Here is a 26,358-nt window from a genome sequence, read left to right on the forward strand (position 1 = left end):
GCTAGGGCTGTTCCGGCCAGTCCTGATCGCAGTGGGTCTGAGTCAGGCTGGAGGGGTTGGCTGTGTGTTGAAGGCCCAGTGAGCTGCCTGCTAATGGGGTTGGGCCACCCTGCGCTGCTCCCAGAGGCTGGACAAGGCTGGGATTGTTTTCTGGCTCCTTTGTCTCCCATCCCCTGGCCTGCCGGCCTGCCACTCTCCTCCCTCCCGTTGGCCTGGCTGGCAGGAGCACCCGGGCCTGCTGACCCACCTGCTTAGGAGCTCCAGTCAAGCTCTGGGTAAGGAAGCTCACCTGGGGCTGTCACCATTCTGGGAAATTAGGGCCAGCTCCAGCCCCCTCCCTCATCTCCAAGGCTACAGCACACTACATAGACTTTTAAACCCTATGGTAAAGGAAGGACCCCTAGGGCAGCTAGAGCTCAGCCAGCATCCTGCTTTCCCACCCCTCCCCCAGGCCACTGGGCAGCACTCAGGATGGGTCAGACCACCCCCATCCTACTCCTGGGCAAGGAATACCTTTGAGGCCTCTATCATAAAGCTCAGCCAGGGTGCAGGGACTAGGGACCAGGTCTGTCTTGTGCCCAGCCCAGTCCCTAGGTCAGGGGCAGGGAGCCCCCACTGTTGGGGGACAGATTGGTGGTGTGAGGCTGGTGGCAGGAAGAGGGGCGGGGTTAGGTTGTGGAGTTGCTGGAAAGTTTTGGCCCTGGGAGATGGGGGAGTGTCCTCTTCTCCCTCCTCCTAGGGTGGTTCCATCCGCCTAGCTGGCCCAGCCCCACCAATTGTGCCAAGGAATGTGCCTGGGAGAGGCGGCCTGAGGCCGGCGGGCAGCAGAGCCACGGCCACCCGGAGGCATTGCACAGGTCTGGGGCTGAGGGGCAGGGGGCTCGGGGACAAAGACCCTGAATGTCCAGGGGCACAAGTGTCCTCGGAGAAGAACCAGGCATCCCCCTAATTCCCTGCCCTGGCATCTGGCCTCTCCAGGAATTCTGGGGGCTCAGCCTGCACACTGGGCCAAGGGCTTTTGGTGGTGGTGGGTGGCTTGGGGCCTCTGCACTGACCTCCACGAGTTAGGCTTCTCCTGAGATGGAACTGGAGGGCTGGGGGATGGGACCCGGGGTCGGGGTTACCGAGACAGTATTCCAGCTGGGGAGGAGGCCCCTCCACTTTGTGCTGGGTTAAGGGGAAAATGAATGCCCCCAGGCTAGGATGGGGAGGGGTCAGGGAAGCTGGGCCCGCCTCCTGGCCTGAAGGAAGCCGCTTGAGGCCAGCTACCCTGGCACTCAGTGACCAGGCCCAGCCTGGACCTGGGTGCTAAGGAGTCTGTGGACGGGGGCAGATACCTGATTTCCTCCCCCAACCCTCTGTCTCTAGGTCAACGTGGAGGTGCGGGCCACCATGCTCAGTCTCAAGCTGCCCCAACTCCTTCAAGTCCACCAGGTCCCCCGGGTGAGGGGCTACACTGGCCAACTCCTACCCCCAGGGGACTGCTGGGACTGAGGTTCTCTCTCCGCGATCGGGGACGTCCCTCCTGCAAGCTAGCTCTTACCCCTCCCATCCCAGCGGGAGACCCCTCCTGTTCTCTAAGGAGCAGGCTCGTTTAGAGTCCCCTCCCCCAGAGCACCCTGTCTGTGCCCGGCGACTCTCCCATCCTATCTTGTCCCCTTTCCGGCTCTTCTGTCTCATCTGCTTTCTGGGTATTGGAACCTGTGATGAGAGGGAAGTCAGATTTAGCTTGGCTTTGGGGTCATGGTGACCCCCAGCGCTTTCTCTTCAATCCTGCAAGTTCTCCCCTGGAGAGAGAGGGTCCAGCATAGTGACCCCGCCCCCCACCCAGGTGTTCTGGGAAGACGGCATCGTGTCTGGCTACCGCCGCCCCACCAGCTCGGCCTTGGACTGTGTCCTCAGCTCCTTCCAGATGACCAACGAGACTGTCAACATCTGGACTCACTTCCTGCCCACCTGGTGAGGGCGGCTGTCCCGGGCTCTGCGCTCAGGGGGAGGGTGCTCGGGCGGCTGTGGGCGGAAGGCGGAAGTTGCGGGACTGCGCGGCCCCCTGAGCACGTGCCGCGGCAGGTATTTCCTGTGGCGTCTGCTCGTGCTCGCGGGAGGCCCGGGCTTCCGGGCGGAGCCCTACCACTGGCCGCTGCTCGTTTTCCTGTTGCCCACCTGCCTCTACCCTTTCGCGTCGTGCTGTGCGCACACCTTCAGCTCCATGTCGCCCCGCGCGCGGCACATCTGCTACTTCCTGGACTACGGCGCGCTCAGCCTCTACAGCCTGGGTGAGCCCGCGGGAGGCGGGAGGCGGGGGCAGGGGTGGGACTACAGAGTTGGGGTGTGTGTGGGGGGGAGGGGGGAGAGGCGGCGCGCGGTATTCCGCCCGAGCACGCCCTGCGGGCCTCAGCTGCTGCCCTGCGTCCCCCAGGCTGCGCCTTCCCCTACGCCGCCTACTCCATGCCGGCCTCCTGGCTGCACGGCCGCCTGCACCAGCTCTTTGTGCCCGCCGCCGCGCTCAATTCCTTCCTGTGCACCGGCCTCTCCTGTTACTCTCGGTGGGTTCTCGGCCAGTGTTGAAGCGGGAGGCGGAGGGACAGGACCGGGCGCCGCAGGCACACTCACACCTGGGATCACTCTTGAACATCATTAAGAGCCACGGGACCATTGATTGAGAATTGCTGTGTCGGAGCCTGTGCGCTAGCACCATACCTGCCGTTTCCTTTATCCTCCCACCCACCCATTTCACAGATGTGGTCATTTACAGAGGGGTCATGTGTCACTAAGCTGCATTGACATTCCATCTTGGTCAGAGCCTCCTGCCCCTCTGACTCCCACCCTAGCCCCAGGATGGTGACCAGCCTTTCCCTCCTGCCTCCCAGGTTCCGTGAGCTGGAAAGCCCTGGGCTCAGTAAGATCCTCCGTACGGGCGCTTTCGCCTACCCCTTCCTGTTTGACAACCTCCCACTCTTCTATCGGGTAAGGGGGCTTAGGGCTCCTGGTCAGGCCCGTTTTCCTGTCCTCTCAGTGCCCCTTCCGGTCCTGCCCTCCATTTCACCTCAGCCCTGCTGCCTCCCCTCCAGGCCCAGCACCCAGCCTGGCTCTGCCCCCCCCCCCTCCCGATTCCAGACACATGTGGGTTCTCTCTCCAATCCCTCCTGCTCAGCCCTGCTTTTCCTTTGCCAGCTGGGACTGTGCTGGGGCAGGGGCCACAGCTGTGGGCAAGAGGCGCTCAGCACCAATCATGGCTACCACCTGCTGTGCGCGCTGCTCACTGGTTTTCTCTTCGCCTCTCACCTGCCTGAGCGGCTGGCACCAGGACGCTTTGACTACATTGGTGAGAGCAGGCCCAGCCTGGTGAGGAAAGGGCCAGGGAGACAGCTTCCCAGAACCCAGAGACTGAGCTGAGTAAATGGCGCATGCAGCCAGGAGACAGTGCACTGGAGGGTCCTCGGAGTCCAGGCCCACCCCCCGCTTCCCCGATAGCAGCAAAACTAGTCGTATGTATGCTGGGGATCGTGTTTTATGCATATCTGCTCATTCACTCCTTCCAGGAACTCTTGGAATCAGGTTTCCTATTCCTAAGTTTAGGGTAGTAGCAGGCCCAGGTGATGGGGTGACCTGCCATGGGTCAGAGGGTGAGTTGGGGCAGCCCTGGGAATGGGTATGTGCCCTGACCTGCCTACCTTCCCCGCAGGCCACAGCCACCAGCTCTTCCACATCTGTGCAGTGCTGGGCACCCACTTCCAGCTGGAAGCGGTGCTGGCTGATATGGAGTCTCGCCAAGCCTGGCTGGCCACACAGGCCACCCCCCTGGGCCTGGCAGGCACAGTGGCCACGCTGGGCTTGGCAGTGGCGGGGAACCTGCTCATCATTGCTGCCTTCACAGCCTCCCTATTTCGGGCCCCTAGTACATGCCCCCTGCTGCAGGGTGGTCCGCCGGAGGGGGGTACTAACGCCAAACAACAGTAAGGCCTTGTTGCTGGGGGGAGCCCAGACCCAGACCTGAAAGGGTGTGGGGCACATAGGAGCCTGGAAGCAGAAGTGACTGAGAGAGTGCAGAGGAGAAAAGGCAGAGGAGAGGAGCCGGTGGGGCTGGCAGAGAGCAGGAGGGTCAGTGAGCGAGCTCTTGATGGGGCTGGGGAAGTGCTGAGGGTCTGAGAGGGGAGGTGTGTGTGTCCAGGCTGGAGAGCCTCCCCTTCCCGGGCAGAGGCTGGGATGGGGAGGTGTTAGGGCCCTTTCATCTAGTCCCATTTCTGGTGCTCCTGGAAGTCTCTGCTTAGCCCAAGGAAGAACTAACATGACTAACCTAGGCCTACCCTGAATGCTGTTCACCAGGTCAGGAGGCCCACTCTTGCCCTCACCCCCCAAACCAGGCAGTGCTGTCCGCTGGCAGCCCTTGGCCTGTGGTGACGAGTCTGTTCTGGTCACAGTCGTGTACTCAAGATGTTCAGCTCGGGGCGTCTGGTCTATGTGGGTGGGTCAGGGATGGTGCACTGGGTTGGGGTGGCGGGGAGGGTGCTGGGCCAAAGGGGGAACCCTGGTTCGACTTTAGGAAGCCACCTTCAGTGCTTCTGGAATGAGGCAGACACAAATAAATAAAGTCAACTGACTGGGAAGCACTTTTTGGGACTGAAGGAGGTGAAACACCCCTGCCTCTCCCCACCCTCCCAGCACCTCCCCCGCCCTCCATAGATAAAGTCAGACGCCACCAATTCCTCTTCTGGAGTTTATTCTGGCGCTGCTGGGCAGATGGTGACCCCACACTTGTAGGGCAGGGAGGTCAGGGCAAGGGCAGGGGAAGGGGTTCTGGAGAGGAGCCAGAGCAGGGGGCCGCCGGCAGGGCTGCAGGGCGGCAGGCTCTAGTCTAGGCTATGCCATAGAAGCGCCGGTAGGCCTCCTGGAAGCCGATGTGGTCAGCCAGTTCGTCGCAGTCCGGGTTGAGCTCACACACCTCCCTCTTGGGCTCCAGGGGATCTGGGTAGGGGGCTGGGGCTGGGGCTCTGACAGCCCAACACAGTGGCATCAGCCTCCACACAAACTGCCCCCTCCCCTCCCACGTCACCAGGGCCCTCCTTGTCCTCCCAGACTCCTTTTCTCACCCCAGCCCGGGATCCAGGTAGCGCCGCAGTCTCTTCACCACCTCACTGCCCTCCTGCTTGGACACAAAGGCTGTGGAGCAGAGGGGCAGGGATCAGGTGGCTGAGAGTTTGGGGGGATAAGATGGGGAGCAGGCTGGCCTTCTTAACAGCCAGAGAGGAGCCAGTAGAAGGGGGAAAATGGGACTGAGGGGGCCAGGGTGAGGGACCGCTGGGCAGCTGGGTGATGTGGCACAAAGCCCCTATCAGGCCTGCCTCCTACCTGCTCCTCTGTCAGACTCTGCACCACTGGGCTTTGCATCTGCAAAAGAAAGGACCCCAGTTTACCCCTAAGCCCCCTCCTCCCCTGCCTCTCTGGCAGTTTGCTCTCTCTCCTCTCCTTCCACAAGGACAGAGGCAGGGCAAATGGATGGCCCCGGCCCTCCTGGAGGAGGGGGTTAGACAGCCAGAGGGACTGCCAGTGGAGGGGTGAGGAGTGCGTGCTCCCCTCCTCACTGGCTGGGGCAAAGTGGGGGACTCACCTGTCTGGCTAGCGAGGCAGACTGCGGCCAGGGCCAGCAGGGTGAGCATGCGGGCCCTCATGGTGTGTCTCTGAGGTGGCTTTGGTCTGCTCAGACTCCGGTGTTTCCACCAGCCTCCAGCACCATTTATACTCTGGGCCCTGCCCTGGAGGCCAGGGTGGGCCGCCCGATCATGGGCAGGCGGGTCGCAGGGGACTCTGCCAGGGCTATTTGGGGTCATCCGCCCCAGATCTATAGGCCAAACCCCAAAGGATGTTGTGGTTGGAACCAGGGCAGCCTGGGCAGGCCCCTGGAGTGGAGGAGGAGGGTGGGTGGTAATCTGAGACTGCCAGCCTCTGGATGCCCCCTGCCCCTCCCTAAAGGGGCCACTGAGGTCCCCTAGCCCCTACTCTCTCTTGGAGACCCAACCTCAGCTAAACAGGCCAGGAGGGTGTGGGGGGACCCAGAGAGGAAGGGGCCCAGAGGTCCAAAATAGATCGGAGCAGAACTGGCTGCAGCGCTCGATGATTGTGATTTCCACTGTCAGCCGTGGGCAGGAGCCAAACCCCAGGGAGGGAGTGCCCAGTGATGGCCTCATTCACCCTTCGAGACGCCAAAGGCAGGCCTGGTGTGGGGGTGGCTAGACTTTAGTCAGGCCCTGTGGGTCAGGACAGGAGAATGGTCAGGTAGCACAAGGCCAGGAGCCAAAAGCCAACACAGGAGGGGCTGGGCGTGCGGTTAAGGATGGGTCCCTGTGGAAGGTAAGGACCCCTTCCCTGTGCCCTCACAGGGCCTTTGAGGAGCAGGGAGATGGAGAGCCCTGGGCTCCTGACCCTCTGCTTCTCTTCCTGCCCTTGCAGGCTCCTCGTATGAAAACCCCCATCCCACCCCGAGCTCTGCTTCTGCCTCAGCCCAACCTGGAGGCGGGGGGTGACCTCACTCACCTGACAGCACACTGCCCCCCCCCCCCCCGCCCCAGGCCTATGGCTGAGTAGAAGGGGATGGGGGGGCAACTGGATGGTTGAATGCTGCAGCTCCAGGTGGAGAGAAGAGCCATGTGCTTGATTTGAGGGGTGGCAAGCAGAGGCCACCTGATGTCTTCCTGAGTGTCCCAGTGCTCCTAGGCCAGTGATGGCGAACCTTTTGAGCTCGGCGTGTCAGCATTTTGAAAAACCCTAACTTAACTCTGGTGCCGTGTCACATGTAGAAATTTTTTGATATTTGCAACCATAGTAAAACAAAGACATATTTTTGATATTTTATATATTTAAATGCCATTTAACAAAGAAAAATCAACCAAAAAAATGAGTTCGCGTGTCACCTCTGACACGCGTGTCATAGGTTCGCCATCACTGTCCTAGGCAGACCAGCCAAGCCTCTCCAGAGAGTTAGGGTGAGACCCCCCTCTTGCCCCCTGGTTTGGAGGAGGCACCCATCTTGCCTTGCTGAGCCCCTCCTGATGCTCTGCGGGCCCTGGGTGAGCGAAGCCTGAGAAACGAGGACTATGCGTCCAGCTGTTTGGAGGGCCACGGTGAGTGCTTTGGCCCGCCCGCAGGCACCTGTTCCTTTGTCAGAATTAACCCAAACCTAGGGAGAGTGGACTGGGTTGGTCAGTGACACTGTGAAAGCTTGTCCTGGCCTCAAGGAACCCAGGGTCCTGGTTCTGTGATAAGGAGCTTCACTGCCCCTCTGCACGTGAAGGTCAGACGCCCCCCTGCCAACCCACCTGAGACTGGAGGCTCTCGGTGAACTCCAGCTGAGGCCTCCAGGGGTCAGAACTCAGGAGCCCCGGAGGGGGTCTTGGCCCACAAGTGTCCCAGACAGCGGAAGCACCGCACAGATTACAGTGCAGGGAGGACGTTTATTTACGGATGTGGAGGGAACATGGCATGGGCCTTCAGCTGGCCAGCAAAGGGGCAATCAGTGGAGACTGAAAACAGATTTCTAAACCAGGTCCTAGGGAGGGGTAAGGAAGTAGCAGGCTTGTGAGGGGGTGGGGGGTGGGAGGGAGGCGACGGCCGGCATGGATCTGGCCAAGAATCCTCAAGTTAGAAGGAAACAGGGAGGAATCGGAAGGTAGTGTGTGTGACTTGAGGGCTCCCCAAGGCACAGTGGCAGTGGGGACTGCTCACACCTCGTCCCCCAGCGAATTCCATCATTGCTCAGGGACTAGGCAACATTGCAGCTGTACAGGGCTCTTGACCACCTTCTGCTCCTGGGCCAGCCATCTCCCCCTTACTCAGGCTCCCTCAGCATGGCCACCAGGTCCTTCTGTCCTCTGTGTAGAGCCTGCCATCAATGGGAGAGAAGGAAATTGGGAGAGGAAAACATCCAAATCCTTTCCATCGACTGTTCTTGCCTTCAGGCTTGGGTTCCCCGAGAATGATGTGGGTCTGTGGCTCATGTTAGGGCCCCGCAGGGCATGTAAGGAGTTCCCTCCCCCTGACACTCAGCAGGCATTTATGTCAGGCTGGTGCTTTGGCCACCTAGACTGGGCCTCCCCAGAGCAGAGTCCATCTCCAATAAGGGCCCCAAAGTGTCCCCCACATCTTCTGATCTCTCTCGGTCTGTTTTCTCTGCTGCAGCAGGGGAACAGGTGCCTGAGGGCAGGGCCAAAACACTTACCTGCCAAGCCTGCCACTGAGCCTGGCCCTGCAGCTGCAGCTCTTCCACCTGCCTGCGCCCGGCCAGGACGGCATCTGCTAGCTGCCTATTCTCAGCCTCCTGTCTCTGCACCCGGCGCCGCAGGGCATCCCGCTGCTGTAGGAAGTAGGGCACCATGGTGCTGCGCAGGTCTTTCTCTGGGATCCCACTAGGGCGCCTGGAGAGTGGCAAGGAGCCCAGCGTAAGAAGGCGGAGGACATGGGATGAGGGCTCCTCTTCAGCTCTAATCAGTGATGTTCCCACCTCCCATCTCAAAGTGGACTGGCTTTTAAGGTCTCTTCTGGGGTCCTTCCCACCTTCTAGGACCCAGTCGCATGACTACTCCTGATGGAAATGCTAACCTGTCCCTCAGCTTTGGTGCCCAGGAATCTACCTCCCCCTTCTCACACCCTGTATCTTAGCCTTCCCAGCAGTATCCCACACTCTCCTCTTGCCCACATACAGTCCCCCATCTCGAACACTCCAGAGCCAGAGGTGACTTTTCAGCCTTTGCCTCTGTGCTGCTGACCATGTGCCCTAATGGTGCACCCACTCTAGACTGAGCTGGAGATGTGGGGATGGTAGTGGCAGGATGAGTCCTCCCAGATGGACTGGCTGCCTGAGAATGGGCCCAGATCTGGAGAGGCCCTGGTATTCGATAACAAGGGAAGATTATAGGGGGTTCTGGATGCCCAGAATGAGGAGATAGGTCAGTTCTGATAGGCACTGGGGTGGAAGCCACTATAGATTCTTTTTAAATTTCTTTTTCAGTTATAAAACTTCATTCTTTTAAGTACTAAGATCACAAAGCATAAAAACAATTCGAAAGCACAAAAAGGATATTTACTTCCTTGGACTAGGAATCCTATTCAGGCCGGAGAGGGTGGAGGGAGGCAGGCGCTCAGGCCATCCTGCTCTTAGTGGCCTCAACTCTCCACTCCTTATCCCAGGCCCTCTTCTCTATCCTGCACAGGACACCAGGCAGCAGGGCTGCCCACTGAGATGTCAGCTCCAGGAGAACCAGGTCTTTCGTGTCCTGTTCATTGTGGAATCTCTGGCACCTACTGGGTGTACAGTCCATGTTCCCTAAAATTGGTTGAATGAACAAATGAAGAGATTCCAAACCTATAACTCTGCCTCCTCCACTCCCCCATCCTCTCACGGCTAGACAGATTCCGAAATGAGCTCCCAGGAAGGTTTCCCTCAGCCGCCTCAAACCCCTAGACAGCATGTACTTGCCCTTGGACTCTCTTCCCCAGAGGGGGCTATACTTGTCACTGATGGGAGTTCTTGTTTGGTGTCTGTCCTCTCCACCTGTCCCTGTCACAGGGTCCTCTCTTGTGAGCCCAGAGTCTCATACCTATGGGTCCATCATAAAAGCTCCCTCAAGCCCTGGCTGATGTTGCTCAATGGCTAAGCATCAGCATGGGCACATAAGAGTCATGGGTTTGATTCCAGTGTGTGCGGGAGGCAATCAATCATTGTCTCTCTCACATCAATGTTTCTCTCCCTCTCCCTCCCTCCCTCCCATTCTCTCTCAAAATCAATGGAGCCCTAACCGGTTTGGCTCAGTGGGTACAGCATCGGCCTGTGGACTGAAGGGTCCCAGGTTTGATTCTGGTCAAGGGCATATACCTTGGTTACGGGCACATCCCCAGTAGGGGGTGTGCAGAAGGCAGCTGATCAATATTTCTCTTATTGATGTTTCTAACTCTTCCTTCCTCTCTGTAAAAAATCAATGGAAAAAATATCCTCGGATGAGGATAAAGAACAATAAAAAAGCTCCTTCAAGATGCTGAAGTGCTGCCCCTTTCTCTGTGAGCCCTCCTGTGGTCCTCACCAGGCTGGCTCCTTTCGGTCTTTGCCTTCTTCCACAATTGTATCCAAGGCAGTCAGGACAGCTTCCAGGTTTCCCTCTGCTTTGATTTCAGAGATTTCCTCCTAAAGAGAAAGGAAGAAAGAGCTATAATGATACTAGACAAGCTTATATTAGAAATATGCTAAACTGCTAACTGCATTTAGTAAGATTTGGGCTAAATTCTGTTGTTTCTTTACACAGACATTCTAGTTTTTCTACATGTGACTTTTACATTAAGGAAATAAAGATAGGCTCTGGCCGGATAGGTCAGTTGGTTATACATTATCCTGATACACCAAGGTTGTGGTTGATAAATGCAAAATATAAATAAGTGGAAAAACAAATCAATGTTTTTCTCTAAAATAAATCAGTAAATAAAAGGAAGGATAAAATGGAAAACATTTAAAAACAGCCTGCAGCAAGCCTCTCTCCTGCCCATCTGAGCGCTGCAGGCCTTGCCGTCATCCCCACAAACACTTGGATGCTTAAGAGGCCCATCCTGAGGTGTAACCACAGGACCGGTTCATTCTCTAGAGCAGTGGTTCTCAACCTTCCTAACGCTGCGGCCCTTTAATACATTTCCTCATGTTGTGGTGACCCCCAATTTCATTGTTACAAATTGAACATAATTAAAGCACAGTGATTAATTACAAAAACAATATGTAATTATATATGTGTTTTCCGATGGTCTTAGGCGACCCCAGTGAAAGGGTCGTTCGACCTCCAAAGGGGTCGCGACCCACAGGTTGCTCTAGAGCAGCCGTGGGCAAACTACGGCCCGCGGGCCGGATCTGGCCCGTTTGAAATGAATAAAACTAAAAAAAAAAAAAAGACCGTACCCTTTTATGTAATGATGTTTACTTTGAATTTATATTAGTTCACACAAACACTCCATCCATGCTTTTGTTCCGGCCCTCTGGTCCAGTTTAAGAACCCATTGTGGCCCTCGAGTCAAAAAGTTTGCCCACCCCTGCTCTAGAGATGGGATTCTGTCCTTCTTTGTGTTCCCTCTAGTATGCAGTTCCAACAATTTGTTAGATGCTGCCTCTGTGCCAGGCATTGCACCAGGTGCTGGAGAAACAAAGAATAAGACCCAGACGTGCTCTCACTGAACTCACAGGTCTAGTGGGCAGACAGCATATAAACACAATTATAATACAGGACAGTGACAGGAGGGGCATTTAAGATACCCGCACTGTGTGAAGGGAGGGAAACTGCCACTGCAGCCTGGCAGCACGAAAGACACTGTAGGGCAGTGGTTCTCAACCTTCGGGTTGCGACCCCTTTGGGGGTCAAACGACCCTTTCACAGGGGTCGCCTAAGACCATCGGACAACACATATATAATTACATATTGTTTTTGTGATTAATCACTATGTTTTAATTATGTTCAATTTGTAACAATGAAATTGGGGGTCACCACAACATGAAGAACTGTATTAAAGGGTCGCGGCATTAGGAAGGTTGAAAACCACTGCTGTAGGGAGTGAGGACAGTGGAGGGGAGGGTCCCTGCCTCCAGGAGGTGAGAGTCTGGAGGCAGGACCCAAGCCAACAAACAGTAGCTGCTGGGCTTCTTGTCACTCACCCTGATGGATGCCTGCAACTGTGTTAGAAACTTGTCATAGATTCGCTGAGTCATCTCAGGTTGCAACTGGTAGAAGCGCTTATAACAGTCAGTGAACCTCTGGTAGCTGGTGGAGAAGAGAGAAGGCAAAGGTGGGGAGGGTCAGACACCAGTCATCAGTCGTCGGCTTTTGCCTGGGCACCCCTTCTGTTTTTTAAACTTTACTAAGCATCAGATCACCAGGAGGACTTTTTAAAATTCAGATCGCAGGCCCTGACTGGGTCGCTCAGTTGATTAAAGTGTCATCCTGGTATACCAAGGTTGCAGGCTTGATCTCTTGTCAGGGCACATACAAGAATCAACTGGCCCTGGCCAGTGTGGCTCAGTTGGAGTGTCATCCTGTGCATTGATTCTGGTCAGGGCATATATGCAGGTTGTGGGCTCAACCCACAGTCAGGTTGCGTACAAGAGGCAACTGATCGATATAGCTCTCACACTGGTGTTTCCCTCCCTCTCTAAAATTTTAGGCTACATTTATCATCAATGAAAATCGTTTTTTAAATGGTATTTACCAAGTTTTGAAACAAATGACTATATTAACTGATTTTTAAAAAAGAATCAGTGAGTGCATAACTGAGTGGGTGCAACAAATCAATGATTCTCTCTCCCCCGTCTTGCTCAAATCAATTTTTTAAAAAACCACTCAGATCGTTGCCCTCCCCCACCAACTTCTAACAAGCTCCCAAGTGATGCTTATCCTGCTGGTCTGGGCACCACACTGAGAACCTTGGTCATTCCAGTCCCCTCTCAGGGCTGGGCTAGGGCAGGGCATGTGGCCTCTGAGAACTGTCCTCATTCCTATAGAGAACACCACAGGAAGGAGCGGATGCCTTTCCTGAAGGACATGGCTATGTCCAGGTGATGCCTGCAGCTCTCAGCAGCTGTGGGGGCAGAGTTTATCCCGAAGAAGGCAGAGCAGAAAGAGGAAGAACTGGGGTCTCTAAACACCAACCTGGAGCCGCCCTATCTTGGAGCTTCTTGTTGGTGAGGTAATGGATTTCTCTTATTGTTCAAGCCATTTAAAGTCAGGTCTCTGTCACTGGCCGCTGAGAGCACCTCACTGATACATCCTTTGTATCAAAAGGTACCCAGTATCGTTCCAGTGGCTATTCCTCTTGTACAAAGAAATCAAGTTAAATGAACTCTCTTGGCTGTCTTCTCTCCCTTCTCCCTACTCCCAGGCCCTTCCCGTCTACAAAACATTCAGAGTGCCGCTGTGTGCTGGTCGCCCACCAGGCACTGGGTGGTGTGGCCCCTGGAGCTTCCAATGGAGATGGCGGCAAACAGAAGCCCACACGGGAATGTGGTGATGGCCGCTTGCAGAGAGTGCCTCTGGGATCCCAGGCCGAGAGAGTCTATCATGGGAATCATCTTTAAGTTGCGGGGGTGCCCTAGCCAGTTTGGCTCAGTGGATAGAGAGTCTGCCCATGGACTGTGAAGGATCCTGGGTTCCATTCCAGTCAAGGGCATGTATCTCGATTGCAGGCTTGATTCCTGGCCCTGGTAGGGGATGTACAGGATGCACCATTAGGAGTATTTACACCTCAGAGACTGACAAACACTGAAATCCAGGGTTTTATTTTGAGAGCTGGTTGTAAGCATCCAATAGTTCACCTCTTGGTAAGGGTGACGAATCTCTTACCTTTCTGGCGGTACACATTTGATGTTCGTACACCTTGGAGGCTAAACCTGGGTAACAAAAGGACAATACAAAGAACAGATGATGGGCGTCCTTTCGACCCTAAGCAGAATCCCAGACATCTTGTGTTTTTGTTAATTGATTTTTTTAGAGAGAGAGGGAGGGAGAGAGAAACATCGATTGGTTGATTGGTTACCTCCCATACATGCCCCAACTTGGGACCGAACCTACAACCTGAGTTAGTACCCTGACAGGGAATCGAACCTGCAGCCTTTTGGTGTACAGGACAATGTTCCAACTGAGCCACACAGCCTGGGTGAAATCTTGTTGTTTTGCTGCTGGCCCTACTCGCCACGCAGTCTGGCCACATGAAGGAATGTGGAGAGACACATGTCTGACCAAGTGGGACTGGAATCGAAACCAGGTAATTGTGGCTTGAAACGGGTTTGGCTTGGACATGGGAGATCTTGTTCCTCCCAGCCCACTCGATAGGCAGAGGGTTTGAACTAGACACATCTCTCCTTGGTTCCAGCAGCTGGCAGGAGAGAGGGCCCAGAGCAGGGATGAGGCACATTCTGCCCACCAGTGCTGCTCATGAACTCTTCCTGTGTGCTCATGGGGTCTGAGAATTCAGTGAAAGTGAAGGACCCCAGGAAGGTGTGCATTCATATAAGATGGGGAATAGACACTGCAAACATGAGGAGGAAGGCAGACAAATTAGAGGCCAATGTCAGTAAGTACAGGAGGAAAAGGATTCTTTTTTTTTCAGCTTTAAGATATAATTGACATACAGTACTGTATAATATACAGAATAATGATCTGACATGTATTATGAAACAACACAGTTAACACCTTTCATCTTTTGTTGATACAAAAAAAAAGAAAATAAAGTAAAAACTTGTGGTGTGAACTCTTAGGATTTACTCTTTGTTTTGTTAATCCTCACCTGAGGGTATTTTTTCCATGGATTTCTAGAGAGAGTGGAAGGAAGGGGGGAAGACAGAGAAATATCGATGTGAGAGAGACACAATGATTGGTTGCCTCCTGCACGAGCCCCAACTAGCGCTGGAGATTGAGCCTGCAACCAAGGTATGTGCCCTTGATCGGAATCAAACCCGTGACCCTTCAGTTCGAGGGCTGATGTTCTATCCACTGAGCCAAACCAGCTAGAGCAGGATCTGCTCTTAACAGCTTTCAAATACACCATTTAGCTGTGTTAACCAATGTCATCATGTTGTACATCAGATTCCTTGAACTTACTTATGATGGGAAGCTTGTACATTTTGACCACCTTCATTCAATTTCCCCTCCTCCCATCCCCCACAGCAATTCCTTTTTTGAGAGCCAGCTCACACTTGGGAATGATTTGAATGCTGGTACGAACTTCCTGAAAAAATATACTTGGGGATCTCCAGGGTGCCCAGAACAGTGCTGGATAGGTAGTAGCACACAAGACCCAGCAGCTGCCTGGCCCCAGACTGATCCCACTCCCACCCTGGCAATCCCTCCCCGCCCCCAACCCCCACCCCCACCTGAACCCCAGGATACCAAGGCTTGGGTTGAAGAATTCTCCCACAACAGCATCCCCAGAGTCCTCTCTGCCAAGCCCCTCTTTGCCCTCTGCTGGAATGGTCTCCCAGCCTTGGCCTCCCAAAAGTACACAAGGGCCACCCAGCTATGTGCTGGGTAAGGGCACTGGCTCTGAAGACAGGCTGCCTGGTTTCAAATCCTTCCTCCACCACTCACCAGCTGAGTGCTCTCAGACACCTTATTTACCTCTACAAGCCTCAGTTCCTTCTCTGTCAAGTGGGGATAATAACTGTGTCTATACCTCATAAAATTACTGTGAGAATTAAATAGTTACATATATAAGTAGCACAGTTCACAGCACACCGAAATGCTCCACATTAGCTACAAAAGAACAGTCCTCACGCCCTCTCCTCTCCTTGGAAGAAGAACATAATGACTCTACTTCCCAGAGTTGAGAAGTCTCCTCCCCTGCAGAGGACAAGTGCTTAGTAAAATACAACCTGATTACAACCGTATGTGCAGAAACCAACCCAGCTGCAGGAAGAACAGACTGGCCCCCACTAGAGAGAAAAGGTTAAACTGTGGCCTCCCTAAAAGTGCTACATTTATCATCAATGAAAGTAACTTAAAAACCGGTATTTACCATATTTCAAAACAGAAATGACTATATTAACTGATTTTAACATTTCTTATTTTTTCTCTTAAATACTTATGTAATATTTGAGACATGTCTGTTTTTTAACTCACCTTGTCAGCATTTCATTTACTGCATTTTTTAAGGAGTTTTTTGTTTTGTTTTTAAAATATATTTTATTTATTTTTTTACAGAGAGGAAGGGAGAGGGATAGAGAGTTAGAAACATCGATCAGCTGCCTCCTGCACACCTCCTACTGGGGATGTGCCTGCAACCAAGGTACATGCCCTTGACTGGAATCGAACCTGGGACCCTTCAGTCTGCAGGCCGACGCTCTATCCACTGAGCCAAACTGGTCAGGGCCATTTACTGCATTTTTTAAAAACTCACCATAAATTGAGTTTTCACATAAGTTTAACTTTAAAAAAGTGACTTCAAAATATTTAAGCCCAGAATCAAGCTCTGGTGATTTGTCCATGTCAGTTAACATGCAGATAGATTGTGCAGGAACAGGAAGATGAGAGGCACACAAGTAAACATGCGCTCCTGCAGTCTATGCTCAGGGAGCCCTGGCTTGCACTTCCTTCCCATAGTTAACTTGTTGCCCAACTGAAGGCCTGTTTCACAGACTGTCCACCAGAGGGCAGGGAGGGACTGGCGCGTCAAGCTCGGACGATAGAAGGGATCCTTGTGACAGAAATCCATACTCCACCCCCTGCACAGCTGCTCTTTTCATTTAATGTTTCTCTTCTTTTTCCCTCTCCCCTTCCTCATCCTGTGTACAGTAGGCAGCCCCAGGGCTGAGAAAGAAAAAGGGGGAAAAACCAACAAATGTCCCTTGGTGAAAATAAGAGGTCAGTGATTTATGATGAAGACTGTATTTAAAAATGTCTTTTGGGAACCAAGATGGTGGCATAGGTAAACGCCTGTACTTACTGCCTCCCACAACCACATCAAAATTGTTTCAGGATTTCAGAGCAGGAGAAATAGAGAAACTGAGACAGGAAAGTTAAAACAAAGCCAAACAGTGTGGGCAGTTTGCAGCTAACAAGCCATTATCTTCCCCAGCTGAGGACACAGAGCAAATGGAAACACCTCCCCTAATGAGAGAATGCAGAAAGGCAAGGGGAAAGGGGAAGGAAAAAAAGGGCCATTTTACTCTCTAAGCAGAGAAGCCAGCAGTCTCAAGGCTTGGCAAGATAAAATTGCCAGGTGCTTTTCATGAATTCTGGGAAGGCCACAACACAGTAAAAAAAAAAAAAAAAAGAGGGGGGGTGGGCTGAGAATTCATCTACCGAAATAGTCAGCAGAGGAATTCTGAAGCCTACAGGCAGGAGGGTATAAAGCGCCTCAGACCCCCATCCAACTTGCTCTTCAGTGAGCTGAGGGCCCATCTGTGCTTCAAGTCAGACACATGTATTTGCTTGCTTTGCTTCTCCTTTTTTCAATAAGGATGCATGCTTTAATAAGCTGGCTTTCACAACACAGTCAAGGTCTCCTATAAACTCATTTATATGAGAAGACAAGGATCAAGGTTGGGGACAGCCTGCTCCCACTGGCTCAGGAGGCTGTCTTGTCCGCTAACACCTCTCTGGTGTCAGTGAGAGGTGTCTATAACAGAATTACAACTGAAATACAGACCGACCATCATTCAGAACCGCCTGAAAGCTGGTTGAGTGGAAGTCCTACAACTAGAAGTAAAGAAAGCACCTTGAGGCTGGTGGGAAGGGTGAGGCACAGAGCAGGCTAGTCCGACACCCACGTCAGGAGGGAGATCGTCTCTGCAGAGGCCGTCCAAGAGGAGCAAGGGTCCCAGCTCCACACCAGACCCCAAGCTCAGGTTCCCAGAGCTGGGAAGCAAAGTCCCCACAACTACGGGGATTGTGGCTGAGTGATTCGAGGCCTCTGGAGACCCAGGTGTTCCATTTAAAGGGCCAGTGCACAAACATAGCACTTACTTGGACTCCCAGCACCGGGCAGCTTTGAGGGACACGGGGTCATTATTCCTGTGCTGGGACTGCCCGTGTTGCAGGGCTGACTGGCAGCCATATCTGAGTCTCCACAAGCCTGGAGCACACTGTCTGCCTGCCCTGGTGATCCCGAGACCACGCCCCATCCAGTTTCCAGCCCCACTCAGTTGTTTGCAGCAGCTTTTCCATATGAAGGGCCTGTCCTGGCTCAAGCCTCAGACTGCTAACATCTCTCAAACAAGCTGTAGCTGGTGACAGCATGCCCCAAACCTATCAATAAAAGGCCCAAGACCAGGCTCAGGTGACTGGGAAAGCTGAGCCAGTGGGCCCTACTACACAAGGCCACTCTACCAATTTCAGGCTGCGTAGCTAAAGAGTAGTGGGCATGCCCACGGCCCATGTGTGAAGATGTACAAACAGGAAATAGTTATTGAGCACTGGCTAGAGCTAGGCATTATTCTAAGGACTCTACAAAGAGTAACTAATTTATTTTTAAAATAATTTTTCCCTTTAAAATTTTGTTTATATTGATAGAGAAAAGGGAGAGGCATCAATGTGCATGCACTCCCCACCCCCCAACATGCACCCCGACGAGATCAAGCCCACAACCTGGGCATGTGCCCTGACCAGAATCAAACTGGTAACCTTTCAGTGCACAGGACGACGCTCAACCAAATGAGCCACACCTGCCAGGGCTGGAGCAACTAATTTAAACCTCACAGTAACTATGAGACAGGTTCTATTATCATCATCCCATTTTCAGAAGAGAAAGCTGAGGCAGAGAAGCTTGCCCAAGGTCATGCAGCTGGGACGTGGTGGAGCCATCTGGCTCTGGACCAGGTGCCCTTTGCCTCCATGCCACACAGCCTGCAGGCTGGTGAGGTAAGCAGGGAAGGGCCAGACATAGTCTGGACTGTATCATGACGGAAGGAGCTAGAAAAGGGTTCTAAGTACAGATGGAACTTCAGATGCATACTTTAGAAAGCTCCCTCAGACTGCTGTGTGAGGATGGATTCAAGAGGCACCAGTGACAGTGATGGCAAACTCAGCAAAGCAGACACAGTGGGAGTAGAGAGAGGTAGACTGGAAACATGAAGAACAGAATCGGCATGATGGAGCTGAAGCCGCAAACCACAGTCTGATGAGTCATACCCACTTCAGAAACGAATCACTGACAGCACGCATCATCTGCACATTCAAAGAAAGATATTTCTGAGACATATACTTAGAATAATTTATATATTTAACCACTTTTTCCTGTGAAGAACTGTTTCCTGTGAACACCAATAATCTTTGCCACTAGTTTAAAACTACCAATTGGGGTGTGGGGGTGGTGGTGGTGAGAGATCGACCAAGGACTTGTATGCATGCATATAAGCATAACCAGTGGACAGACAATAGGGGGGTGAGGGCATGTGCCGGGGGGTGGGAGCAGCCAGGGAGAGGTCAATGAGGGAAAAAGGAGACCTATGTAATACTTTAAACAATAAAGAATTTAAATTAAAAAAAATGAAACTACCAGTTCATGGACAAATGCAGTTAGCTTTTTCCTTGCTGTCAGACATGAGCTTTAATCAATTTATTATGCAAAAATCACACAGTGCACAGCACATCCCAGGCTGGAATTCTGGACCAGGACAGGCACTGGTCACAGTCTGGCATCTAAGAACATAAGAACTGTCAATCACCTCTCCTCTCAGCACCATGGACTGACACCACATGTGGCACAGCTACTGGGGTGCCAATGGTTACCTGTAGCAGACCCAGCTTTCTTCTGAAGTGCTAACTGGTCTTCAACCAGGGCCCCACCAATACCACCCCAAACCAACAGCCTCTTTTGGAGGGTCCTGATTTATAACGAAATGTAGAAAGGGGATAGCCTCATCTGCTGGCTTTAGCTAAACAGGAATAGCTGTTTCTCAGAAGGTCTGGGAGTCTGTGCGGACAGAAAAGAAACCCTCATTTTTGGAGGACAAGGCAGAGGTCACAAATCATAAGCTTTAGTAGGGCCACATTTCTATGTTCTTAAGTCTGAGAGAGGACAGGTGCAGAAATCTTTGCCCCAACAGGTCCAATGAAAAGAAGATGCCCTATTAAGATGCCTTACTGATTAAGACGGCAAGGGCAGGGTCTGTGGGAACTGAGAGCCCAGCCATCTTCCAGTTACTCTTGGGTGCATCATACAAATTGCCCTTCTAGTCAAGCTAATATTTTCATGAAATATATGCCGTTGCCCTGGCTGGTGTGCTCAATGGTTAGAGCATCAGCCTACACACCTAAGGGTTGTAGGTTTTATTCCCAGTCAAGGGCATGCACCTGGGTTTCAGGTTCAATCGCTGGCCCCTGTCTGGGCACTTGGATGTTCCCCCCACCTTTTCCCTCTCTAAAAATCAATGGAAAAAAATATCCTCGAGTGAGGATTAACAAAAACCAAAAAAAAAAAAGACTAAGTTGTGGAGAAAGTCAATCCAGGGTTTAAAATATCTCTTTGGATCACTGATGAGAATAAATTCGCTTTTATTATGGGGAGACTTTTGGGTATAAGTACTGGTTCTTGGAGATTGAGGACTTTTAATGACTTGGGAGAGGGTCAAGTATTTGCATATATGTTAAAAGTCTATAGTCATACATGTCATATATTGAGCCCTTTCTATGTAGAAACCAGCCATGAGGAAGTTCTATTTAACCAAATGAGGAGAAGGATGTTCTAGGAAGGAAAAGCTGTAAGTGGAAGAAGCAGGTGGCATGGATGGGGATAGCGGCAGCACTCAATGCAGAAAAGCTATGTGCATGTGTGTGTGCAGTGCATGCAAGTGTGCATGTGTCGTATGCCCATCGCCCTGACCACAGCTGGAGAGATGGAGGAGCCGAGGAGTGAATGGTCTTGTATGCTGAGCTAAGGAGCTTACATATGATTCTGGAAGCAACCCTGAACCAATTAAACATTTTAAGCAGAAGGACCTGCTCAAATATGAGCTGTAGACTTGAGGGAGGGGGTAAGACTGAGGCTGGAAGGCCTATGTGGAGGCTGGTACAGCAATCCAGTGAGATAGATGATGAGGGTATGAACTAAAGCACTGGCCCAGGATGGAAAGGAGATTGAGGAGAGAGGCGGGAATCAATAGGGCTTTGTGGTTGACTGGAAGTGAAAAGGAAGGAGGGGTCAATGAGAACTCCCAAACCTCTGGCCTAGAGAATGGGTAGTCCAGGGGTGGGCAAACTTTTTGACTCGAGGGCCACAATGGGTTCTTAAACTGAACTGGAGGGCCGGAACAAAAGCATGGATGGAGTGTTTGTGTGAACTAATATAAATTCAAAGTAAACATCATTACATAGAAGGGTACGGTCTTTTTTTTTTTTTTAGTTTTATTCATTTCAAACGGGCCGTAGTTTGCCCACGGCTGGGGTAGACAGTGGTATTTTCAACTAAGTTAGAGGCGACAGAGGGAGGACAAATCCTGCTTCCATCGCACTGAGCTTGATTGGTTCTGTGGGACACCATGTGGAGGTTTCTAGTATTAAACTACTGGAGACAGAGATCTGAAGCTCAGCAGAGAGATGTGACTTGGGAATCTTCATTTATTCCAAAACTACTATTGAGTGTGTGTGACAGGCACCGCGATAAGCAATGAGTAGCTGGCTCAGTGGTGCGGAAGAGACCCAGGAGCACATTAGGCAGAGGGACTTGCCATATGGCAAAGGGAGCTCCATAGAGCAGTGGGGACGGATAAACTGTTCAGTTGACATGATTGGGAAAACTAGAAAAACGAGACTGGCTGAGACCACCACCCTACACCTTAATCCAGACAGATTAAAGATTTTAAGTAGAGAGTAAAATGATAAGATGGGTAACAGAAGAAAACATTGGAGATTATCTTTGTGACCTAGGTGTGAGTATAACCTCTAAACAAGACTCCAAAAACACAAAACCATAAGAGGGGAAATGTAATCACATGAAAGTTAAGGGTTTAAAAAACAGATTAATCAAAACTTAATTTATTATGACTGTTTGAGGGATGCTGAGTTAGTTTGGAGGCTGAGAAAGGAGTCATGAGGATCCATACAGCTTGTGAGGGGTCACCCGGGATTACTGCATTTCTCTTTCTGCTTCATCCTCCTGGATAAAGTACAAACTATAATCTGTGGGGCTTTTTATTTGATTAAAGATTTCTATTCCTCAAAGGACATTACAAAGGTAGTACCTAACAGACAGAAAAAATATTTCCTTCTTCAGTTTAAAACTGACAAGAGATTTTTTTTTTTTTTAATCCTCACCGGAGAATATTTTTTCATTCATTTTTAGAAGACAGTGGGAGAGGGAAAGACAGAGAGAAACACATGGATTGGTTGTCTCCTGCACGTGCCCTGACCACAGCCCGGGCTGGGGAGGAGCCTGCAACTGAGTTCCCTTGACCAGAATCGAACCTGGACCCTTTAGTTCCCAGGTCCACTGAGCTAAACCGGTCAGGGCAAGAGATTGATTTCTATATTATACCAGGAACTCCAGAAAAACAAGATAAAAAACCCCAATTAAAAAATAAAAAAAGGGTTCTGGAAAAATAAAAAAGCAGTTTGCAGGCCAAAACCGGTTTGGCTCAGTGGATAGAGCGTCGGCCTGCGGACTGAAAGGTCCCAGGTTCGATTCCGGTCAAGGGCATGTACCTTGGTTGCGGGCACATCCCCAGTGGGGGGTGTGCAGGAGGCAGCTGATCGATGTTTCTCTCTCATCGATGTTTCTAACTTTCTATCTCTTTCCCTTCCACTCTGTAAAAAAATCAATAAAATATATATATATATAAAAAAGCAGTTCGCAGAAGAGAAGCCAAAATGACTAACAATTATATGAGGAAAGGCCCAAACCTATGAGGAAATAAATGACATGCAGATTCAAACAATAATAAAATATCTCTTTCACAATTTCAGAATAGCAAATGTTAGAATGGTGGACACCCAGTGATGGTGAGGATGTAGGAGACAGGAACAACATTTCTGGAAAGAAATTTGACAAAACACAGGTGGGTGTAAATCCTGCGACCCAGTGATTCCCCTCCATTATAGACCTCAGAAATGCTAGCACTGCTCCATGTGGGGATGTACAAGGACATTCACCCTGGTGTAATTTGTGGAGGCAGGAGTTCGAGGCAAAGTGTCCATAAGAGGCAACGAATAAGAACTGGAATGACAAGCAGCACTGAAAAGCTCTGAACCATATGCACTTACAGGACATGGTTAGATCATTTTAAAAAATGGTGTTGACTGCTGGTGGGAATGTAGACTGGTGTAGCCATTATGGAAAACAGTATGGAGCGTCCTGAAAAAATTAAATATGGAACTGCCATTTGACCCAGTGATCCCACTTCTAGGACTATATCCTAAGAAACCCAAAACACCATCAGAAAGAATGTATGCACCCCTATGTTCATGCAGCACAATTTACAATAGCTAAGATCTGGAAACAGCCCAAGTGCCCATCAGTAGATGAGTGGGTAAAAAAGCTATAGTACATTTATACCATAGAATACTATGCAACAGTAAAAAAGAAGAATCTGTTACTCTTTGAGACAGCATGGAGGGACCTGGAGAGTATCAGGATAAGTGAAATAGTCAGAGAAAGACAAGTATCACATGATCTCACTCATATGTGGAATCTAATTAACAAAATAACTGATGAACAGAGTGGATCCAGAGACATGGAAGCATGGAACAGAGTGTAAAATCTTGGAGGAAAGGTGGGGGAAGGTGGGTGGGTGGAAGTGATCAACCAAAGACCTTGTATGCATATATGCACAACCCATGGACACAGATAACAATGGTGAAGGCCTGGGGTGGGGGGCAGGGGCAGGCTGGAGAGGGCCAATAGGGGAAAAAGGGGGACATATGTAATACTTTCAACAATATATTTTTTTAAATAAATAATTTTTTAAATGGTGTTGACCCCACAGTGCCCTTCAAATTAGATGTGTGTTTACTATGTGTTATATAATTTGTGGTTCCTTTTACCCAACATGCCTACTCCAACTTTTTTTCTCTAATCAAGCACATCCTGGGATCTAATGTATAAATCCAGTATTGCATGTCTGGTGCATAATAATTCTAAAAGATAGTATTTTGTATATTATACGTATCAGAATAGTGTACACTGCCATTTAATATAAAGAGAGTCTACAAATGAATGCAGCCAACTATGCAAGTTCACACCAACTAAAACACCAAATAGCCCTAGCCAGCTTGGCTCAGTGGATAAAACGTCAGCCTGCGGACTGAAGGGTCCCAGGTTCAATTCCGGCCAAAGGCGCATGCCTGGGTTGCGGGCTCGATCCCCAGTAGGGAGTGTGCAGGAGGCAGCCAATCAATGATTCTCTCTCATCATTGATGTTTCTATCTCTCTCCGCCCTTCCTCTCTGAAATCAATAAAGAAATATATTTTAAAATAAATAAAACACCAAATAAACCTTGCAGTGAAAAAAAGGTGTTAAGTGAAAAGATATGTAGCACAATTATCATTCATATAAACTTAAAACATATACACACAAAACAACATATTGTACAAGAAAACAAACATAATCAAATGTCACTTCACTGCACTCACACTAACACAGACCTCTTTCCCCACTTCTATTCCTTTACCCTGATTATTTTTCTTTACGGCACTAGAATGTCTATTCCATGAGAGCAACAACTATTCTGTCTTGATCACTGTTATATCTCCAGCTTTTAGAACAGAGCCTGGGACATTGTAGGTGGTTGATAAATATTTGTACATGAATAAATGGAGGGCATACAGGCAAGAGAAAAGAATGCAGGGCCTATGGGGAGGGGAGAGGACAAAAATGAGTAGGGAAAAATCAATCAATCAAAGGAGGGATCTTGCCTGCACATATAATGGTGTGTCATAAATGGCCCATAAAAATAACAATTATTTTATCAAATTCAATACTACTGAAATTAGACCCTAGGTCAGGGGTCCTCAAACTACGGCCCGCGGGCCACATGCGGCCCGCCGAAAACATTTATGCGGCCCCTTCGGGTGTTTTTGCCGCCGCTACCTGTCCTCCTTAGCAGCCCACTCGTCCGGGGCCCGCAGTGCGCATGTGTGGAATGTCTGAGGGACAGTGAACTGGCCCCCCGTTTAAAAAGTTTGAGGACCTCTGCCCTAGATGATAAGGATGTCACCTGTCTGTCCAGCCTTCTGATTTTTTTTTAAATATTTTTTATTGATTTTTTTACAGAGAGGAAGGGAGAGGGATAGAGAGTTAGAAACATCGATGAGAGAGAAACATCGATCAGCTGCCTCCTGCACACCCCCCACTGGGGATGTGCCCGAAACCAAGGTACATGCCCCCGACCGGAATCGAACCTGGGACCTTTCAGTCCGCAGGCCGACGCTCTATCCACTGAGCCAAACCGGTTTGGCAGCCTTCTGATTTCAATCCCCCTCTGATCATGATGTTGTAGCCAAGCAGGCCTCTGCCAGTTCCCAGAATGCCCTGACTACCTTGGGGCCTTTGCACAAGCTGTACCCTTTGCCCATGCACTTTCTCTAGTTCTCTCTCGCACTGTTCAAGTTTCTGTTTAATGTCACTTCCTCAGAGCGGGCGCCCCTAACCAGCCTAGCTCGTGTGTTCCTTTCCCCCCAAGCTGCTCCTATCACCTCACCTGTTCACTACCTGACCCAGCTGTGATTGCTTTGTTTACTGAGTGTCTCTACCCACCGAATGTAAGCTCCAATAAGGGGCCCTGTCTGCTTCCCCAGCACCGGACACAATGCCTGGCGGAAGCGGCGCTCAGACATTTCTCAGGGGCCGGCCGGTGGTCAGTGGTTGAGTCGACCTATGAACCAGGAGGTCACGGTTCAATTCCTGGTCGGGGCACATGCCCTGGTTGCCGAAGATTTTAAAATGGATTTTGAGAGAGAAAGGGAAAGGGTGAGGGTTAGATCCGCTGCCTCCTGCCCGTCCTCACCGGGAATCAAACCCACAAGCCCTTCCCTGCAGGGGAGGCCGCCCAAGCGACCGCATCGCACCTGCCAGGGCCAGAGCACAGGTGTGGGGCCTCGGGGCGGAGAGAGAGCGGGCTTTATCGAGCCGCCTCCACTAACAGCGTTTCACCAACATGCTGGGTGGTGGGATCCCGGGCAAAACGCGTCAGTGTCCAACAACGTTACAGTACTGTTCGTGGAAAATAAAAATCAGACAGGAAAAAAGTTTCTATGGTAACACACAACCACCCAGTGAAGGCAGTATTATTCCCGTAATAATACAGTTCTAATGCTTTATATGTGGCGGGCACTAAGCGCCTTTCGTGTACTTAATTCTCAAAACTACCCGCTGAGAAAGGTCCTACTGTTGCCATTTCACTGATGAGAGACGGAGGCACAGGGCGGTCAGGTCTTGGTTCTGGTTCCGGAGCCGCTATCTTTCCCCTCCGCCACCTGAAGTTTTGGTCCAAACCCGACCGGCTGGAGGCGCGGGGCCACCGCCCGCTCGGACCGCCGGTCCACACGCCTCCCACCCGGGCCCACGTGACTGCCGTTTGCCTTGGCCCGAGCTGGTCTCGCGGGATTCACGTTCTGGCGGCCCAAACTCGCTCCTCTTTCCTCTCACGCGCCAACCTATTGAGATTTGCCCTCACCCCACTTCCTTCACCTTACCTCCCAGCGGCGACCAGCTTCTGGAGAAAAGTATCTACTGTGGTGTCGAGAAGCTTCATCCTCGAAATGGTAGTGTCAGGGGACACGGGTTCGGGGGACGACCCCTCCCGCCCTTTTTCCTCACAGCCGCTGCCAACACTGGCGTTGCTAGCTTCGGCCATCTTAAAATGGAACCGCCAAATCTAACGGGCCAGGATGTCCCGCCCACCGGAGCTCCCGATT

General features: G+C 51.3%; 3 protein-coding genes across 3 annotated transcripts; 1 reads left to right on the top strand and 2 right to left on the bottom strand.

Annotated features, from left to right (window-relative positions):
* The first annotated feature begins 1,368 nt into the window (after positions 1-1,368).
* On the top strand, positions 1,369-4,610 carry PAQR6 (progestin and adipoQ receptor family member 6). Its single transcript, XM_036343754.1, has 7 exons — positions 1,369-1,443; positions 1,832-1,959; positions 2,071-2,276; positions 2,420-2,546; positions 2,871-2,967; positions 3,175-3,325; positions 3,686-4,610. Exons 1-7 carry the CDS (start codon positions 1,393-1,395, stop codon positions 3,958-3,960), a joined length of 1,035 nt encoding a protein of 344 aa, XP_036199647.1. The 5' UTR covers positions 1,369-1,392; the 3' UTR covers positions 3,961-4,610.
* Positions 4,611-4,709: 99 nt separating this feature from the next.
* On the bottom strand, positions 4,710-6,803 carry LOC118673203 (bone gamma-carboxyglutamate protein). The gene is given in 6 exon segments (XM_036343759.1): positions 4,710-4,991; positions 5,091-5,160; positions 5,350-5,388; positions 5,609-5,679; positions 5,681-5,743; positions 5,745-6,803. Coding segments are annotated over 6 exon segments (417 nt in total). The 5' UTR covers positions 5,783-6,803; the 3' UTR covers positions 4,710-4,855.
* Positions 6,804-7,428: 625 nt separating this feature from the next.
* PMF1 (polyamine modulated factor 1) lies at positions 7,429-26,320 on the bottom strand. Its single transcript, XM_036343758.1, has 5 exons — positions 26,137-26,320; positions 11,675-11,780; positions 10,071-10,171; positions 8,213-8,408; positions 7,429-7,876 (listed from the first exon to the last, which is right to left on the bottom strand). The coding sequence occupies exons 1-5, from the start codon at positions 26,295-26,297 to the stop codon at positions 7,823-7,825; spliced, it is 618 nt and encodes a 205-aa protein (XP_036199651.1). The 5' UTR covers positions 26,298-26,320; the 3' UTR covers positions 7,429-7,822.
* Between the last annotated feature and the right edge of the window lie 38 nt (positions 26,321-26,358).

Source organism: Myotis myotis, unplaced genomic scaffold (genome assembly GCF_014108235.1).
Source record: "Myotis myotis isolate mMyoMyo1 unplaced genomic scaffold, mMyoMyo1.p scaffold_m19_p_18, whole genome shotgun sequence".
NCBI lineage: Eukaryota > Metazoa > Chordata > Mammalia > Chiroptera > Vespertilionidae > Myotis > Myotis myotis.